The sequence below is a fragment of the Heterodontus francisci genome, chromosome 9 (genome assembly GCF_036365525.1).
Source record: "Heterodontus francisci isolate sHetFra1 chromosome 9, sHetFra1.hap1, whole genome shotgun sequence".
NCBI classification, from domain to species: domain Eukaryota; kingdom Metazoa; phylum Chordata; class Chondrichthyes; order Heterodontiformes; family Heterodontidae; genus Heterodontus; species Heterodontus francisci.
The window spans coordinates 93,869,197-93,890,014 of record NC_090379.1 but is presented as its reverse complement, the minus strand read 5'-3'; the positions used below and the strand labels follow the sequence as shown (position 1 = coordinate 93,890,014).

At 41.9% G+C, this 20,818-nt stretch overlaps 1 protein-coding gene across 1 annotated transcript in view; it reads right to left on the bottom strand.

The window, feature by feature from the left end:
• Positions 1–10,599: 10,599 nt before the first annotated feature.
• Positions 10,600–20,818, bottom strand: part of cox16 (cytochrome c oxidase assembly factor COX16) — a 121,628-nt gene continuing 111,409 nt past the window's right edge. Inside the window, 2 exon segments of the mRNA XM_068038375.1 lie at positions 10,600–11,561; positions 11,563–11,676. Of these exon segments, the coding sequence (XP_067894476.1) occupies positions 11,541–11,561; positions 11,563–11,676 (135 nt within the window). The 3' untranslated portion in view covers positions 10,600–11,540.

The window sequence follows — 20,818 nt, the reverse complement described above, 5'->3', positions numbered from 1 at the left end:
AGAAGGCCTTTACTGCAGACAACACACACAGTATACAAAAATCTATCTCCAAATACTATTGCAAATATCAATTATGCCTTTCAGTGAACAATGAAACACTGTCACAGACCTGTTCTTCTTATAAAAAAGGCTTTAACTCTTCTGACTTGCTTCACTAAAAGATTTCTTCAATTGACAGGACATAGAACAAAATTTTCATGTCACCAACACACATATATCCATAAGGGCAAGTAAATTACAACAGCATGGGTCTTGATTCATGCTTCAGTGAAGGGAGACTGCTGATGCTTGAAAATCCATGCAGTTTTGAACCTAGGACTTGACCTCCATCCTCTGTGTTGAAGGGTTATAATTTAGCCCAGGACAATGTTATTCTGATACTTGCACATCATATGGTTTATAGCATTTTGTCTTACCACAACATATATCATCTCCTTTTAACAGCCTTGACTCCTTGGTGTCTGCGCTCAACTCTAGTTTGTCCAAGTGGTGATTATTCATGCTTAAGCTATGACAATGAGTATCAGAAAGCTTTATGAAACCTATCTTGGTTAAGTCCCATTTTGTGCTATTTGGATGCCTACATTTCCAGGAGAGGGGTCATTCTAAAGGGATTAGGAGAGAACACCCAGGCCAATTGTCGCACCTCTAATTGAGAGGCCCTCAAGCCTATATAACATGTTTATTCATTCCTGGCTGAGGTCAAGCAGCTCAACACAAATTAGAAATTTGATCAGAGATATTTCCCGTTTATATGATTGAGCAGTTCATGAGTTAAACTCACTGAGGCATTGAGGGAACCCTGAGTAACTGTCTTTTAACTGCCAGCTTGGCTTAGTGGTTGCACTTTACCCACCCCATCTGCATTTCCCATCAACATCAGAAGGTTGTGGGTTCAATCCCAACTCAAGACTTTAACACACATTATAGGCTGACCCTTCATTGTAGTACTGAATGTCTCTGTCAGTGGCTGTCTTTCCGATGGGGTTAAACCATAGTCCTAACTGCCTCGTCAGGTAGACGTGGGATCTCATGACACCATTCAAAAGGATAAAGAATTCTGGTGCCTGGTCAATATTCATCAGTTAATCACAATCAAAACAGATTAACAAGCTATCAGTCTCATTTGATGACCTTATCTCACATGGCCTCACTACTCCCATTGTGTCAATCACAGATAAGGCCATCTTTGATCACTTCCTTATATCCCTGTGCACCTGTATCCTCCTCCCAATCCCACTTCCTTCCATGTCTGCTCTCCAAAACTCCTCACCCAAGTGTTACGACCAGGTGAGAAAGAGGTCTAGGGTTCCCTTTTAGCCTTCACCTGGTTTTACTGTAACAGGGTTTTATTTTTCAAACAGTGTGTTTTGAGCTCCCCCATGGTGAATCCTTGTTCACCACTTTCCAATTATAAGGGAAAAAGATTAGCACAAACAGGCTTTCTTAGGTTTAAAGAAGATTGAAATTCTATTAAACTTAAAACTTAAACTCTAATTTGGTTGACGCCTACGGATAGACGACACGCCCACGCTAGCATGCATACGCGATACACATGTGCAAACAGAGACAGAAAAGAGCAGAAGAAAAATAGAGTTGGAAGGTTTGAGGCAATATCTGAAGAGTTGTTACGGTTCTTTGAGCTCACTGTAGAATCCTTTTGTAGGTAGATCTTGCTTTTCGTTGGGGCCCAGTATTCTTCTTAAACCTTGTTCACTGTAGGAGACTTTTCTCTCTTGGGGTTCATGTGTCTCTAGTGTGTTTTTGAAGTTCCATGAGAAAGAGATGGGAGCAGACAGGATGTGGCGAGCCAGCCAGGAGAGGTCTTTTCAATTTAGGAGCAAACAGCTTTCTGACAGTTCAAACACTGTCTCTACAATTTAAAACTCCCCAAGTTGGCCAGCAGGGTAGTCACGTGACTGGTATAACCACTTCTGGCTTGTGTATTGCGTGGGTCAGGAAATGGTCCTTTGTCTACAAATACTGTCTGTTAAAATGCAAAATTGTCTTACCTGCCAGGGGCTTGGCAACCCCTTGTATCAGGCCTTCTCTTCCCAGCAACAACTTGAAATTTAATGTCCATGTGGCGAAATTAATATGCCTCATTCTTGGCAGGTAGGGGCCTGCATGACACAAATTACTTACAACTGCACTTTCAAATTCCCTACTGTATACTCTTTCACCCTCCATTCACAACATTTCTACAGCTATTGCTCTGTTCAATCACACCCTCACCTCCTTTGATGTCCTTGTCCCCATGAAAACTATTACTCTTTAACATAGTGTTATTCTCTTGATACGGCCATCACTTCCACTCCCTTAAATCCAAAGGATGCAGACTTGAACATCTATGGCAGACAACTGGTTTAATTATTCATTCTGATCAAGCTGGACCACCTAAAGCACCATCGGGTTCTGTCCTCCTCTGCCAAAACTGTTTACTGTTCAAGGATCATCTGCAAATGCAAAGATAACCACACCCCACCTTCTCTTTTCTTCACTACAAACCATGTTCTTAAATGCCTTACTCCAACAAGAATTGTGAGGAGCTCATGGAATTCTTTGCCACAAGGATTGAGATTATCCGATCAGCTCCCTCTACCATCCCTTACCTCACCAGGTCAACCTTTCCTATTCCAGCCCTGAGCTCTCACCTTTCTCTAGTTTCTCTGCTATCTCCCTCATGCCCTCTTTTGAGTTCATCTTGTTCATGACCCCAGCTTTTGCTCCCTGAAGCCTATTCCCACCAAACTTCCCTTCCTGCCACCACCCCTCCCCCCTTGCCTTGTTATCTGTTCCCTTTTCTCAGGCACTGTCCCCTTCCCTTCAAATCTGTCATCATCACATCACTCTTCAAAAAACTCCACCCTTGTCCCCTCTGTCCCTTACAGACTGCTGGCCCATCCCAACCTCCCTTTCCTCTCCAAATTCTTTGAACGCATTATCACTTTCCAAATCTGTCAATTTTTTCCACAACTTCATGTTTGAATGCCTCTAATCAGATTTCCACCCCTGCCACAGTATTGAAATGGCTCTTTATGGGACTGTGACTGTGGTAAACTATCCCCCCTCATCTTTCCTGACCTGTCTGCAGCCTTGGGCATGGTTGACTACACTATACGCATCCAATGCCTCTCCTCTGTCATGCAGCTGGGTGGTATCGCTCTTGCTTGGTTCCATTCTTAATTACCCACTCATAGCCAGAGAATCACATGCAATGGCTGCTCTTCCCTCTCCTGCACCTCACCTCTCTAGCTCCCCATGGATCTATTCTTGGCCCCCTCTGATTTCTGATCTAAATGCTGCCTCTCAATGACATCATCCATAAACACATACACGATCACCCTGCTCTACCTTCACCATCACCTTCTGATTTATCACACTGTTTGTCCAACATCTGGTACTGAATTAGCAGAAATTTTCTTCAGCTCAATACTGGAAAGACAAAAAACATCATCTTCTGTCCCCGCCATAATCTCTATTCCCTAGCCACCAACTCTATGCCTCTCCCTGGCAACTATGAAGCTGGACCAGACTATTCGCATCCTCGGTGTCGTTCTGTTACATTGAGAGGAGCTTCTGACCAAATATCTGTGCCAATACCAAGACTGCAAAATTCCACCCCATGACATTGCCCAATTTCACCATCAGCTCACCTGCTGCAGAAAACCTCATCCATGCCTTTGTTACCTCTAGACTTCACCATTACTCTTGCAGCCAGTCTCCCATCTTCCCCCACCCCCAGCATAAACTTGAGCTCATCCAAAACTGTTGCCCGTAACCTAACTCACACCAAGTCACCTGTTCACCCATCAGCCCTGCACTTGCTGATTTACACTGGCACCTGGTCCGTCAGTACTTCAGTTTTAAAATTCATATCAGTTTTCAAATCCATCCATGGCCTTGCCCCACCCCATCTTTGTAGCCTCCTCGTGCATTCTATTTTGATCACTGCACCATTGGCGGCCGTGCCTTCAGCTGATTAGGCCCTAAACCTCTGGAATCCTCTTTCTAAATCTCTCTGCTTCACTATCCGCCTTTAATACATTCCTTAAAACCTACCTCTTTCTAAGCTTTCAGTCATTCGACCTAATACCACCTTATGTGGATCAGTGTCAAATTTTGTTTGATAACACTCCTGTGAAGCCGCTTGGAACATGCAACTATGTTAAAGGTGCTACTTAAATACAAGGTGCTGTTTGTTGGACCATGTACAAATTGGCTAACATATTTACTTAGATAACAGTGACAACAGTTCAAAATTAATTCAATGGCTGCAAAGTCCTTTGGATGTGAAGATGTGAAAGGTACTACCTAAATGTCTATACTCCAATTTTAAATTGTGTTACACCTACCCCATTAGGTTTACTTGCATCACTCACTGACCAAGACATCAGACAACTGAACTCCTCAGGCCAATGCTGGTATTTGGAAGAGAGAGAATAAACTGGATTTATACATTTTGATGCTCCCTTGCAGAAGATGGAGTGCCTCACTTTTAATTAGCTTTTCAAGGCAATGTTGAAAGTTTTTTGAAAAGAAACAGTGAGATCTTATTCACATCCAGAGCCTTGGATACCAACACAATAAGTCACTTCTTTGTGAGTACTGTTCTTACAATAAAAAAAAATGCTCTAGTTTTGATTGGTCATTGCTAATAGAGCAAATTCCCAACCTCAAACACCCAAACTGTTGTATCCATGAACAGCATTCAGCGTGTACCGCGGAGTTCGGGGACCTTACACTAAGTTTTAACTCAAATTCTCATTAATTTCCATATATCTCAAGTTGCTGATATAAATAGATCTTGGTGCTTTGCTTGAGAATTTATCCAATAATGTGGCATCCTTTCAAAATCTCAAGGCCAAAAAAATTCAAATAATATACATACAAATAAGACTCGGAACCTGGGATTTGAGCACCAGGTTACCAAGATTTGGGGTGCCACAGCCCAGAAACCCTTATCCATAGCATAATGCTGTGCAGAAACCAGCTGCTTTCTCACAAGGAACAAAACCAGAGTAAATCACTCTACAGTACTCTCATGCACATCCTAGTGGTCAAATACAAAATGGCACTGGCAAGGGTTTGGGAGCAAAGAACCTGTTTGACCTTTCTGCCAGAAACTGTAAATGACGGGGGAGACCAGAGGATAAAACACTTTTAAAAAAAAAAAAGTGCAATATAAATATGCAAAGAGAAAAATCTTGCATTTCTTTCTGTAAGGAACACAGGAGAAAGCAGGCAAGTTCCCTCCAAAAATGTTTTTTCTACAAATGTAAATAGTCATTTGAGCAACTCCAGTGCTTTTAGTTTAAAAATGATTAGCAATTATGCAAGTGATTATTTTTACTTCCCATTCCGGGGCAAATTTTAAAAAGTAAAGTAATACTGTACTTTAACAGAAACTACATACAAGGGCTCTTTCTGTGGCTATGTTACTATTCAGGAATGGATCGTTTAGCACCCATTGCCAATATTAAATACAGCTGGGTATGTCAGCCAGTTTTAAACGGCTCCTACATTGCTCTATGTTGACTCTGATAATACAGTAACATTACAATGAGTTTATTTTAGCTTCATTAGATATTATGTTTAATTACATTAATTATATTAGCGATGCCTCCTCAGACTGAGGAGGCACTCATGCAATTGCCATTGCTAGACCGACCCCCAATTGGTTTATTTAAAATAGGCAATTTTGCTGGGGCTCTGGTGACCTGCAACAAATTGTTAAAGGAAATCACCTTTTCAATGCGGAATCACACATGCTAACATTCAATAATGTACACTCTAATATCTAACAATAGGCTCAGTGGGACACCATTAAACATGATCTATAGGCTTGAGGGAACTTACTGCTTGCATTCAATAATCCGGTACTTGCTTTCAACTTCCACCTCAGTTTAAATATAACACTTAATCATGAAATTACATTTCACATTTAATAGGATAAAGGATTACATTCTTTTAACATTGGTGAACTTTCTGAGGATGGAGCTTCTCAGTGTAGTTTCTGGGTTTAGTCTACCATACACAATGTATACCTGGCACGTGTAAAAGATGTAAAATAATAGAGGTAAAGAGGACAGTTGCTTGGTTAATAAATCTAATTTGACTGAATTGGCACTCATAATTGATAAGTGTTGAGTCAAAAATGGAAGAATTAGTGACTGTGTTGTCACTGCAAACAATAATTCTTGGAACCTAACTGTGGGCCAACACAATCAGCACATTAGGTTTTCTTCTTGGATTTTGAAGACACCGACGTGCTGCAGTACAGCTGTCCTGTTTCCTCATCTAAGTGGATGCACTTGGTATGTGAACGTCCACAGCAAGCAGCATCAGGCTATTTGATCACCGAAGGTCTCTCAAGACCGATCTTCTTCTCAGGTGCACTTTCTGACAGGAGGTCGATATTTAGCAATCAAGGTCCAGAATCCTGGTTGATTTTTGCTTATTCCTCCCTTATCCAGAGTCACTGAAATCATTTGTAGAACCCGCACTACTATCCCAGCTGAAAGCAGCTGAGCAGCACAGAAGAGATCAATCCTTGTCTTTTTAGCAGAGTTTTTATTTTAAATGACAGTTTGGAGTTGTGTGTTGTTTCAATACAAGGCTTTTGGTAAGGATATGTACTATGGGATTCATTATCTGTCTTAGCATCATAGAGTCTTTTGAATTAACCACATTTCTTTGCAATTGATCTTAAATTCGGCTAAATATCCAAATATCAACATAGATTTTGTTTCCTCATATCAAAGATGTACACAAGTTATAAAATATTATTACAATAGGTAATTGTGCAATTCCACAGGATATTTCTTTCTATTCCCAGACTGTAGCTTTGCTATGCTATGAACTCGCTCTCTTTGGATTTATGAAGGAAAAGCCTGATTAGTAGATTCAAGTTAATTTAACTAATTGTCATATATGAAATGAACAATATCCTCTTCCCAGGATCAAAACAATCCCTTTTGAGATGGAAACTGTTCACTCTGAACCAAAGTGAGAGGTGTATGGGAGCAATGTAATTGGCTCACTCCTCATTACTTCACTTGCGCAAGGGAGTGAGTCATTGCTGAGATGAATCTGCCCAGTAGGGCGGCACAGTGGCGCAGTGGTTAGCACCGCAGCCTCACAGCTCCAGGGACCCGGGTTCGATTCCTGGTACTGCCTGTGTGGAGTTTGCAAGTTATCCCTGTGTCTGCGTGGGTTTTCTCCGGGTGCTCCGGTTTCCTCCCACAAGCCAAAAGACTTGTAGGTTGATAGGTAAATTGGCCATTATAAATTGTCACTAGTATAGGTAGGTGGTAGGGAAATATAGGGACAGGTGGGGATGTTTGGTAGGAATATGGGATTAGTGTAGGATTAGTATAAATGGGTGGTTGATGTTCGGCACAGACTCGGTGGGTCGAAGGGCCTGCTTCAGTGCTGTATCTCTAATCTAATCTAGTAAAGAGCCACAGGTTTGTAGAATCTCTGAAGACTACTGCTCTGCATTTTAGTCTACCACAGAACAGACAGTCTACACTATTGAGATTTCCTACTTTGTGAACATTTAAATGTGAATAACTGAGGCAGAATTTTTTTGAAATAATGCAGTTAGATACTGTTTGAAGTCATTGGGTGCAGGTGGCAGAAGCCCCATTTTCAGCCAGCAGTACAAAGGAGTCAGTGCGTCCTGCTGTTTTTGGAGTATCCTCAGTCATGCCAATCAAAGCTGGCCAGGCAATCAAAATCTATACTTTATAAATTAACAATTGCATTTCCAATAACCACAGTTCCACCATATCACATTATGCAGAATATTTAAAGAATACTTCTACCCAAGCAGAGTGTGGCAATGCAGGACTAAAATCACTGCAAAGATATTTAGAGCATAGAAAATCAGCATTAAGGTAGCTGACTGTCACCTCAGGATTTAAAAAATATATTTATATTGCGTTTCTATATTTATACCCATGACACAACTTATATATAAACAGCTCCCCAGTATTGGTGCTGCATTAAAATATGCTTGACATCATTCTCCACTTATATCAGACACAAGCTGAATTGTGGCTCCAGTGACCCTGTTTCAGAATAAAGACAGAATGGAAACTACCTGTGAGCAGAATAATGACAATGAATCATATTTTGAATTATAGTTATTCCTGCATCCTACATTATTTCTGTACAAACCAGCATTTAAAGAAATTAAAGTAGACAAAATTAAATATGTAGTGTACAAGGATCTAACCTGGTATTTTAATAGGGACAGTCAGAAAATAATCGTAGAAAATTATTTAAATACTATTATACTAATGCATATTTTTAAAACTATTTTGTTCTTCTTCTGTCATGCACCATGCTGTACCCACTGCCTCCTAACTCCTCCAGCACACCTCTTTCCCAAAAGAAGAAACATGCAGAGGAGAACCATGCAATAAGAAAAAGCTAGTTGACCCAGCATGTTTATTCCACCCATTAAGACATGAAATCTCCCAAAGTTGCTTAATTTCATGTCAGAGGATGAATACTTTTAAGTTCCAAAAAAGGACTGGATCTTCTTCCCGATTCCCCAGTAAGTAGTCAGATAAAAATTCCAGGATATCAATCTGAAATTACAATTCTTCAACATAGGTGACATTCTGATTGCCTGGCCAGACTTGATCGAGAACCTCTTGGCACAACTGAGGATACTCCAAAAACAGCAGGACACACCGACTCCTTTGTACTGCTGGCTGAAAATGGAGCTTCTGCCACCTGCACCCAGTGACTTCAAACAGTATCTGCATTATTTCAAAAATTTCTGCCTCAGGACTTCATGTCTGTATTAAATTGATTAGGTTTCATTATGGCTGAAACAGCATGAGGGGTTAAAATCCTGTAGTCACAGTTTTTCCATTAATACAATTAGCTCAGAAATCCGTCAGGCTGGGAGCAGAAGACTCCACCATGTATGCAGTGTCAGGGAAACACAATAAAGGGGGGTTAAGCTGTTAATTGGGATATAGGACTACAGATTTGACATAGAATCATAGAATGGTTACAGCACCAAAGGAGGTCATGCAGCTTGTCAAGCCTATGCTGGCTCTCTGCAAAAGCAATGTGGCTAGTCCCACTCCCTTGCTTTTTCCCTATAACCTTCAGGTACTTAGCCAATTCCCTTTTAAAAGCCATGATTGAATCTGCCTCCACCACCCTCTCAGGCATTGCATTCCAGATTGCACGTTGTGTAAAAATGTTTTTCCACATGTTGCTTTTGGTTCTTTTGCCAGTCACCTTAAGTTAGCGTCTTCTGGTTCTCAACCCTTCCAACAATGGGAGCAGTTTCTCTATCCTGTCTAGACCCCTCATGATTTTGAACACCTCTATTAAATCTCCTCTCAAACTTCTCTGCTCTAACGAGAACAACCACAGCTTCACCAATTCTCATGAATCTTTTCTGCAACCTCTCTGGAACGTTCACATCCTTCCATTTGAGACCAAACCAACATCTCATAAAAGTTTATCATAACTTCCTTGTTTTTGTAGCCTCTGCCTCAATTTATAAATCCATAATCCCATATGCCTTTTTAACCACTTACTTAACCTGCCCCATCAGCTTCAACGATTTGTGCACATATACCCCCAGGACTTTTTGGTCCTGCACCCCCTTTAGAATTGCTCCCATTATATTGCTTCTCCTCATTTTTCCTGCCAAAATGTATTGCTCATACTACTCTGCATTAAATTACATTTGTCACGTATCCGTCCATTCCAGCAGCCCGTGGCTTGGTGTCATTTTGTTTTATAATGCTCCTGTGAAGTGCCTTGAGATGTTTTAATAGGTTAAAGGCACAATATAAATGCAAGTTGTTGTAGTCCATCACTATCCTCATTTCAATATACTTCCAAGTTTTGTGCCATCTGCAAATTTTGAAATTGCACCTTGTACACCCAAGTAATGCATTGCCCCAATGCATTGCAAACATAGTGCCCTGTCGAGGATTGACTACATATGTAATACTGATAAGGGAAATGCAGTTTTTTGCTTCAATATAACCTGAAAAAGGTTTGGATTGTATTTCTCTGGGTAGGATGTTTAGCCAGAATTAATTGGTTAACGTTTCAGCCACAGAAAAAGTGTGTGCGTGCACCAAAACAACTAAGAAATTAGACCAGTGTGAAGCTGAGGCATGTTCCACAGTGTAAAAAGCAAGTTTCTGTTTTAAGGTTTAAGTATACAGATGTATAGGGAGCACGTGATACGTTCCAAAAGCTCCTGTACTGAGTAAAACTTCTCTGTTACAAACACTGAGTCCAGCCATCAGTTACCAGGATACTGGGCACACTCTGGAATGTGGGAGGCACAAAATCTACTTACGGTGATGCTGAACCCTAGAACATATCACAGAGGACATTCATCTTGTCAACAGGCATGGAACCATTACCGTCAAAAATATTTAAACCTTTGCTTACCTGGCTTCTGCTTGGCCTCTTTACCAAAAGGCTCGGCTGAAATGGACCAGTTCCTCGCAAGTATCATCGCTCCAGGTATAGCAACGTATTAAACACTGCTATCCCACAAATTGAAAGTTTATCAGGAGTCAAGAATGAACTGCACCAGGCTGCTTTTTGACAAAAATAATTTAAACTTTATTGTTTTTCATGAAGAAAAAATTCTCATATGCTGCACCTGAAATTGTTTGGATCAGAAGAAGGTTGGATGCATGAAATTTTCTCCAACTTATCATTTCTTCTTGTAACAAAGAAAAGCCTATGCTCACAAGCTCCTAGTTTGGGCCAAGGCTGTTTTAGACATTGAAAAGGAAAGGTAAAATGAGATGGGTACATCCTTCCAATATTTAATTTACTGAATAGCACCAAGCTTACATTCTTTTCTTTTCCTGATGAATAAACTGAAGTGGGATACCTAAAAACAAAATTACAGGTTTTCTCTGGGGTTCTGCTTTGACAAACTGTTAATAGAACTCTTACTGAAACTTGGTCTGTTCAGTTAACAGTGAAAATTCCTCAAAATATATTCAGACAATTGCGAGGGATGTGCAATTATAGGTGCAATTATATGAATGCAGGAAACAGGCATATTGCTTGGTTCTGGACCTCGATAATGAAAGCAGTCAAAAAAAGCTCATGAGAAGCAGCATCTTGCACAAGTCCAATGCTATGTTAATTTAGAGTTACTGGAACTGGTTGCTATGAAACAGAAGGATGGCTGCTGTTTGAGAGCAGTGGGCTTCTACTGGAGAAATAAATAAAGACAAAGCTGTAATTTTCTACAGCAATAGTTTAAAACTCACTTTGCACTGTTGATGAAACCTTCAGGATAATTTTATTTAAAAAAATCAAACTGATATACTGAAACAGATTTACAATAATCAGCAGGTCTCTCTCACATTCCCTCTGATCTGCCATTTTAAATTACAATGTTTCAATAAAGTTCCCATTACTAAATCAATGCAAAAATACAAATGTTCAATTCTTACAATTTCAGAAAACCCAGCAGCTCAGGTGTTCAGTTCAGCCAGTTACCAGATGCACATGTATAAAACTCAGTGCTTCATGTTAATACTGTGTATTATTTGCATTTTGAGTCTTCCGCTGCTGATCTTGGAGCGTTTTAGAATCTTCCCAGGGACGTGGTCCACGGATGTTTACCCAGTCATCCAAGTTACGGTCCTGTAGCTTCTGTTTTTAAAAGGAAAGAGTTGTACATTCTCACTGTCTCACATAAACATAACCAATGCAACATGTTCTTGCACAAAGCAGAAGGAAAGCATGTAGGCTACTGATCTATGGGATAATGGAAATGGCACTAATTCAATGGATTGAAAGACATATCAAGCATTTTTACAAATGTAAAATATACCACACCACCACTGCTCCAAAAACGCACTTAACTGTAATTACAAAGGTGGCAATAAATGCTATTCTTCATGTCAGTGCTTTCTCTCTCCGGCAGACTTGCTGCTCCATGGGTTTCTGTACATGGCAGTTTATGCTTTAGGATGTTGTTGTGCTAGGATTCAGCAATTCCCACTTGCTCTCCAGTGAGAGAAAATAAGGGATATCTATTGGGAGACATTTGTCTTTCTTAACGAGCTTTCACACTGCTTGGGGCAGAATTTTATCAGCACGCTGGGCTCCATGGCAGTGCGCTGTGAAGTTGGCAGCCTTCCTACACGGCGTGTCGCCGTGAGTGCCCGCGATATTACACGCCGGGGCTCATTTAAATAGAGGGGCAGAGCAGTCTCCCCCAATGACAGAGAGGGCGGCTCCTGCGTCCCTGACAACGCCGTCCAACGCCACCACGCAGGCGCTGGCGCCATTTTTAAAAGGCTTTAAGCCCTTACATGGCATTAAATTTTTAAAGATAAAGGATGGCGCAAATGTAAGTGAAACACCTAATAACATTCTCACTGCGCTCTCACACACGCCCAAGGAAGAATTGATGGATTAATTGGACATTCTCCCCAAAACAATTTTTGGTCTGATCCCAACCTCTAGCTACTTTGAACCTTGGCACCTTCCCACCATCCCCACACCAATCAAGTTTATTCCCCGCTTCTCCCCCAACTGGGGCGGCACAGTGGCGCAGTGGTTAGCACCGCAGCCTCACAGCTCCAGCGACCCGGGTTCAGTTCTGGGTACTGTCTGTGTGGAGTTTGTAAGTTCTCCCTGTGACCGCGTGGGTTTCCGCCGGGTGCTCCGGTTTCCTCCCACCGCCAAAGACTTGCTGGTTGACAGGTTAATTGGCCATTATAAATTGTCCCCCCTAGTGTGGCAGGCTGCTCCCGCAAGAATTTTGTGGGCCTCCCAGCCACCACCCACGCCATCTAGGAGCTGGTAAAATCCAGTCCCTGTTTTCCCAACAGCATCCTGATGTTTTCCCACACTGGAATGCAAGGGAAAATCCTAGAACCAGAAACAAGAAAGGACGACCTCAGAGGAGAATAAAACACTTGCATGCAGAAATAATTTTTATCCTCCCTCCCCAAGTCATTTATTTTTCTCCTCCTTTCTCTTTTCCTATACTGCACTTACTCCCTCTAACAAAGAATATTTCAAATATTAATTTAAGATGGGACCTGCTCTCTTTTCACCCTACAGCAGGCTGTTAAGGAGCAAATGGGATTGTCTGTCTTCTCTCCCTCTCTCCTTTTTATGGGGAAATACCAGGCCACAATCACACAGCTGCAGTAAAGAGCTCACTGCTCGGGAAATCCCAGAGGCTTTTCTGCTCTAATGGAGCAACATATGGTGCTTGTGAAAGAGCCCTTGAGGAAGGCATTTGCTTGGGATTGTAGCCCTCAGCAAACAGCTTGTGAGTTGCATTGCTTTAAAAGTGGGAAACCACTTATTCAAAACATCACATCCACTTCCAGTAGCATCTCTGAGGTGCAATAGTATAATTAATTCATCATGCTGCACATCAGTTTCTTTCCTGGATTAATATTTGTAATGAAGATGCAAGAAAGCAAGGAAGTTATGATGAACATTTATAAAATACTGGTTCAGCCTCAACTGGAGTACGTGTACACAATTCTGGGCACCACACTTTACAAGGGTGTGAAGGCTTTGGAGAGGATGCAGAAAAGATTCACAAGAATGGTTCCAGGGATGAGGAACTTCAGTTCTGTGGACAGATTCTCCTCAGAGGAGAAGGTTGAGAAGCAACTTGATAGAGGTGTTCAAAATAATCAGGGTTCTGGATAGAGTAGATAGAGAGAAACTATTCCCATTGGTGAAAGGGTTGAAAACCAGGGGACATTGATTTAAGCAGAATGGCAAAAGAACCGGTAGCAACATGAGGAAAAAAAACTTTAAAATAAAAACACAGCATGTGGTTAGGATCAGGAATGCACTGACCAAAATGGTGCAGGAGGCAGATTCAATCATGACTTTCAAAAGGGGAGTGGATAAGCAACTGGAGAGAGAAAATTTGCAGGGCAACGGGGAAAGGGCAGGGAAGTGGGACTAGCTGAGTTGCTCTTGCAGAGAGCTGGCATGGACACAATGGGCCAAATGGCCACCTTCGGTGCTGTAACCATCCTATGATTCTAAGTAAAACATTCAAAGTAATACCCAAATTATTCATCTTTCCAAATAAGGGTATCCCAAACTGTTCAAAAACAGGATTTAATGAAAGCATCACGTACCCCAAGACAGGGCAGGGATCACGTACCGTAAGACAGGGCAGGGATCACGTACTATATTTCTTATTTGCCACCAAACTATCAAATATCACTATAGCAAACTCTGGCAAACCATTTACCTTTCAAAACTTGCACAAAACTATGGCGAACAAAGTGCTACATTTAAAGTTAGCTATAATTAGCAAATGCTGAGGTTGCCAATCAATGCTGAATTAAGGGAGGTTTTATGTTCATGTCAATTTGAGGTTTTGAACCGTCACAGCAACCCACAGGGAAAGGATACTTTAATCCTGTCAGTTTGGGCTATATTTGAACTGAAATCTTGGACATGGTCGGGGCAATGATGCACCACTTAGTGCCCAGCACTGCATTCCAAACCTCAACAATGAGAAGGTCTGTTGCCTCAGTACATGAGGGATCTGACTGAATACAAGGGAAGATTCCAAAGATTTTATGAATGGCAGAAGGATGCTTTTATAGGAGTAAAGAATTTAGGAATGCTTTACATACATAAAAATGTTAATCCATCAAGCCCTTATAATAGCTGCCATCACTGCAAGTGTACCCTGAAAACCACAAATAGTGTGACAAATTTTGTATCCTAGTCATCACGGGACCAACATTCTGCAGATGGAGTCACAGGATAGACATACTTTTAGAAATATTTTGGAATTAAAATGTATATACACTGTACTGAACAATTTTCTTGTAAATGATTTGCCTTCTTTTTGGTGTATTATTTATCTGCATTAGGACCTATTTTGGTTTTACTGCATGTTATGCGCCATATTTTAGATTGAGTCTTATACACTTGAAAAGTCATTTTACACATAAAAGAGTATACTTATACATTTGAAGAATTTTGTTCTTCCCCTCCTCCAACCCCACAGACAAAGTGTGGTCATATAGAGTCATTTCACAGTATCACTTATGATGGTCACCAGTTTATTGAATCGGGAAGGACATTCAGACCAATCTTATTGCTATCAGTTGCTCTTACTGAACACACCAAGGTATAAGAACTGCCCACCTCTCAACTGGAAAAGGTCACAATGGAAAATCTGTACTGGGCAGAGGCACAGAGGGGAGTCTCTTCATCTTACAGCTACAACAGCAATCAAGACATACCAAATTTAAAACTCTCCAATCCTCACCACTGAAATCTAGATCATAAATAACACATCAGCACCTGGTTGATTTGTCCCTCAACTCAGAATTTGCCTTTAAAGATATGAAGTTTATCATATAGATGTAACTATTCTAATCTAGGTACAAATCGTTACTGCAAGATCCAACAGTATCAACATACAGAGATCCAGCATAGATTTTATGATTTGATGAGCATTTTCAAAAAAATTCTAGTTGCAAGTCAGAGAATCTTTGTTTCTCCTGTAAAAGTGATATGCTGAAAATGCTACACTAGTTCACTCTGCGTTACACAGAATTTATAGCAAAGAAAAAGGCCATTCAGCCCAATTGGTCTATGCCAGCCTTTGGCTTCAAACAAGCTTCCTCTCACCCTTCTTTATCTAACCCCTAACCATTTTCTTCTACTCCTTTCTCCCTGCACGGAGAGGAGACTTTGCCTGAGTGAGACGAAGTCAGAGCGTGAAGGTGGGAATTTGGTTCATGTGGAAATTTGATGCAGAGGGGGAAAGAGGGGCTTCTTTTTCAGCCTCCAGTAGCTATAAAAGACAGAAGTTGCTGCCCAGAAATAGAGGGTAACCTAGAGACAGCAGCACAAGCTTTAGGAGCTTGGATAGTGAGTCAGTGGGTTCAGAGCATTCCAAAGAAAACTTACATGTGACATTACAGCAAAGGTGGTAAATGATTGGTTGGTGAACATTTTCTACTTTTCTCTTATCTAAACTAAGGAATTTTAGTAGGGGTTAGTAGAACATTAATTGAAAGAAGAATCTTCTGACACTCAGGTAATTTATTAGTAAGGTTTTATTAGTAGTAAGCTTTTCTAGCAGTGGTAAAGCTTGTTAGTAGTGGGGTTTATTAATTATAAAATCAAGAAAAATAAGTTAACATAATAAAGCAAGGCAGGGAATGCGTTGCTGCTGCAGCATGTGGGAGCTGGTGGACTCCAGTGTCATCCACAACAAACACATCTGCAGTAGGTGTCTGCGGCTCGAGCAGCTTCAGATCACAGTCAATGAGCTGGAGGCTGAGCTACAGACACTGCGATGCATCAGGGAGGGGGAAAGGTACCTGGCTACTTTGTTCCAGAAGCAGTCACAGGATAGGGTCATCTGATTTGGTCAGTGGTCAGGAAGGTGTGACTGCGGGGGAGGCAGGTAAGAGGATCGAGAAGGCAGAAGTGGAGGAGCCTCAGCCTTTGCAATTGTCCAACAGATTTGAGGGTCTTTCAGTTTCTATGGATGAGAGCGTTGGCTGCAGGGTGGATGAGCAAACTGACCATAGCACTGTGGAACAGGACGTCAGTCAAGCAGGAGGGAGTAAAACAGGAATGTAGCGGTAGGAGAAGTTAGTATAGTCAGCAGGATAAACAGTCCTTTGCGGCTGTTACGACCAGTGAGAAAGAGGTCTAGGGCTCCCTTTCAACCTTCACCTGGTCTTACTGCAACAAGGTTTTATTTTTAAACACACTGTTTTTAGCTCCCCCTTGGTGAATCCTTGTTCACTGCTTTCCAATTATAAGGCAAAGAAACCAGCACAAACAGGTTTTCTTAGATTTAAAGGTGAAATTTTATTAAACTTAAACTCTAATTTGGTTGACACCTATGGATACACGACGCGCCCACATGCATACGCAATACACACTTGCAAATAGAGACAGAAAAGAGAAGGAAAAATTAAAGTGGAAAGGTTTGAGGCAATATCTGAAGAGTTATTACTGTTCTTCGAGCTTACTGTACAGCCCTTTTGTAGGTAGATCTTGCTTTTCGTTGGGGCCCAGTATTCTTCTTAAACCTTGTTCACTGTCGGAGACTTTTCTCTCTTGGGGTTCATGTGTCTTCAGTCGGTTTTTGGAGTTCAGTGAGAAAGAGATGGGAGCAGACAGGACAGGAGAGGAGGCATGCTTCAGTCCAAGAGCATTCTGCTTTCTAGTTCAAAAACTCTCAGTTCAAACTCTGCAACAGCTAGTTAGTCATGTGACTAACCGGTCTGACCACGTCTGTTTGTGGATTGAATTGAAACAGGGAATAGCTCCTTAGTGCTTAGTAGACCGTCTGTTAATATGCAAAAATGTCTTTTCAGCCAGGGGCCTGGCAACCCCTTGTTACAGGCCTTCTCCTCTTCCCAGCAACAATTTGAAATTTAATGTCCATGTGGTGAAATTAATGTGCCTCATTCTTGGCAGGTGAGGGCCTGCATGACAGCGGCTAAGAGCAAGAGTCTAGAAATCTGTTGCTTGTCCGGTGCCAGGGTTCAAGACATTTGCTCGGGTTGGAGAGGAACTTGCAGTGGGAGGGGGAGGATCCAGTTTTCGTGGTCCACGTGGGTACCAATAACATAGACTGCACGAGAAAAGATGTTTTGCACAGGGAGTATGAGCAGCTAGGGGCTAAATTAAAAAGCAGAGCTTCAAAGGTAATCATCTCCGGATTATTACCTGAGCTATGAGAAAATTAGCGTAGGATAAACAAGATTAAAGCGTAGCTCAAAGATTGGTGTGGGACAAATGGGTTTCGATTCATGGGGCATTGACACCAGTGCTGGGGAAAGTGGGAGCTGTACCATTGGGGCAGTCTTCACTTGAACCATGCTGGACCAGTGTTCTGACAAGTCGTATAACTAGGGCAGTAGAGAAGGCTGTAAAATAAATTGTGGGGGCGAGGGACCAAGTGAGAGAAGTGATAATTTAAAGAGAGAGAAGAAAAAATAGCAAGGTAGTAATAAGGGTAATGATAATCAGAGTGTGGCAGGAAGGGACAGAGCGTACAAACTTAAGAATGCACCAGCAGATAAGGCTAGAGGCTGTGAAAATAATAAAGACAGAATTAAAGGCGCTCTACCTGAATGCACACAACATTCACAACAAGGTAAATGAACTGACAGCACAAACAGAAGTAAATAGGTATGATCTAATTGCCATTATGGAGACGTGACAACAGGGTGACCAAGACTGGGACCTGAATGTTCAAGGATATTTGACATTTAGGAAGGACAGGCAAAAAGGAAAAGGCGGTGGGGTAGTGGTGTTAGCAAGGGATGAGATCGGTACATTAGTGAGAGAAATCGAAAGATCAAGATGTAGAATCAGTTTGAGTGGAGCTGTCATGCTAGGCCCCCACCTGCCAAGAATGAGGCACATTCATTTTGTCATGAACATTGATTTTAAACTGTTACTGGAGTGAAGAAAGGACTTGTTAAACAGTTCAGACTTGGCTGGAAAAGACATTTGTATATTAACACAGAGTGTTTGGAAGGACAAAGCAGTCATTCCGTGACACATTCAACCTACAATGGACTTTTGATCACCATACGTTCGAGGTGAGGGAGCTCGCATTCCAGGTTGACTTGCAAGATGGCCGAATGCACAAACGGAAATGGTCAAACCAGTTAGTCACATGACTAACCTGCTGGGCAACCTGAATTTTTTTAATTTGTACAAACAGTTTGGGCTGAAATTCTGATTGCTCCGGGACTGAAGACCTCTCTCCTGTCTGCTCACATCTCTCTTTCTCACAAGCCTCTGAATCCACTGAAGACACATGAACCTCAAGAGAGAAAAGTCTCCTGCAGAAGGTTTAAGGCTTTGTCCTTCCAAACTGGGTCCCAACGAAAAGCAAGATCTACCTACAATCAAGGACTCTACAGTGAGCTTGAAGAACTGTAATAACAACTCTTCAAATATTGCCTCAAACCTTTCCACTTTATTTTTCGTCTGCTCTTTTTCCTCTCTATTTGCATCGCATATGCATGCTAGTGTGGGGCATGGCGTGTATCCGTAGGTGCCAACCGAATTAGTTTAAGTTTAATCAATTTCAACTTTTCTTCTTTAAACCCTAAGAAAATCTGTTTGTGCTGGTTTCTTTGCCTTATAATTGGAAAGCGGTGAACAAGGATTGACCAAGGGGGAACTAAAAACATGGTGTGTTTAAAATTAAGCCCTGTTACATTAAGACCAGGTGAAGGCTGAAAGGGAACCCTAGAACTCTTTCTCATCTGGTCGTAACAAAAGCTAAGAAAATAGCAAGGGGCAGCAAACATTGGTCTATAAAAAACAACTACCAAACAGTAGTGATAATGTAGGGCATGGTGTAATCATGGGGGACTTCAATCTACACAGAGGCTGGATGGTGGCAGCATAAAATTGAGCGGCAGGCTCCGGGAGGCCTACCCGCCCCGAATGCGCCTCCGGACACATTTACGGTGGTCAGGTGGGGGGGGTGGGAAACGGCCCACCCGCCTGAGACCAATCAAGACCCTTAAGTGGCTACGTAACAGCCACTTAAGTGCCCTCGTCCACCTCCACGGGTATTTTACCAGTGGAAAGCGGGTGTGCTGGGGACGTGAAAGACCGCCCGGCTATAACTGCCAGCGCCACCTCCCAACCCATCCCCGGGACCCAAGACACACCCCACCACCCCCCCTTCCCCAAAGGGCCACTCCAGCCTCACAAGGGAAGATCCAATCCCCCTGGTTAGGCATGCCCCTACTTACCTTCCCTCCTCGAACCATGGTGTTGGCTGGGCTGCAGTCCCAGCAAAGGCCACCGCTCTCAGTGGCGCTGCTGGGTCTAAGAGCTGCCAGCCCGCTGATTGGCCGGCAGCTCACTGAGGCAGGACCTTATCCCTCAAGTGGGTGGAAGTCCCGCCTCGGGACAATTAAATCCTGGGGATCCGTAAAATTTGGGACAGATCCCCAGGCTAAACGGAAGTGGGTTCACCACCGACTTTCACGTTGGAGTCTGGCTACCATCCATCCACAGTAAAATTCCGGCCATAGACTGGGTAAACCTGACTAGCACTAATGTTGTGGAGGGCAAATTCCTGGATTCAATAGAGATGGTTTTCTGAAACAGTACGTTATAGAGTCATCGAGAGATACAGCACTGAAACAGGCCCTTCGGCCCGAGTCTGTGCCGATCATCAACCACCCAACGTGTTACATAACACAATTTATGATTTTAACTGCTACAAGTAGAGAAAGTTCTGTTATATAAACGAAACATTAAATAGGGTTCAACAGTTAATACTTATCAAGTCATTGCTTATGACAGATTCCTTTGAAATCTAGACACATTTAAAGTTAATACTCTTTGGACCATTAACTAATCAACAAGACTCTTCATGATTTCCACCAATTCCAGAAATCCACAATTAAATCAAACTTCTCTCACCGTTCAGCCTCCACAAGGAACTAAATCTGGACCAGAAACTGAAAATGAAACCCTTTGGCCTGTTGCTTTTCCCCCACAACCCCAAGGGCAAAATATTGAGGAACGAACCAGAGAACGGGCTATTTTAGATCTGGTATGGTACAATCAGAAAGGGCTAATTAATAATCTCATTGCAAAGGAGTCTTTATCATATTAAGGTCACTTTATCCTAAAGTAAAATTCTAAGTTTGAAAGTGATGTTGTTCAATCCAAAACTAGGGTCTTAAATCTAAACAAAAAGGAACTACAAAGGTATTAGAGGCAAGTTGGCTGTGGGAGATTGTGAAACTACATTAGAAGATATGACAGTAGACAGGCA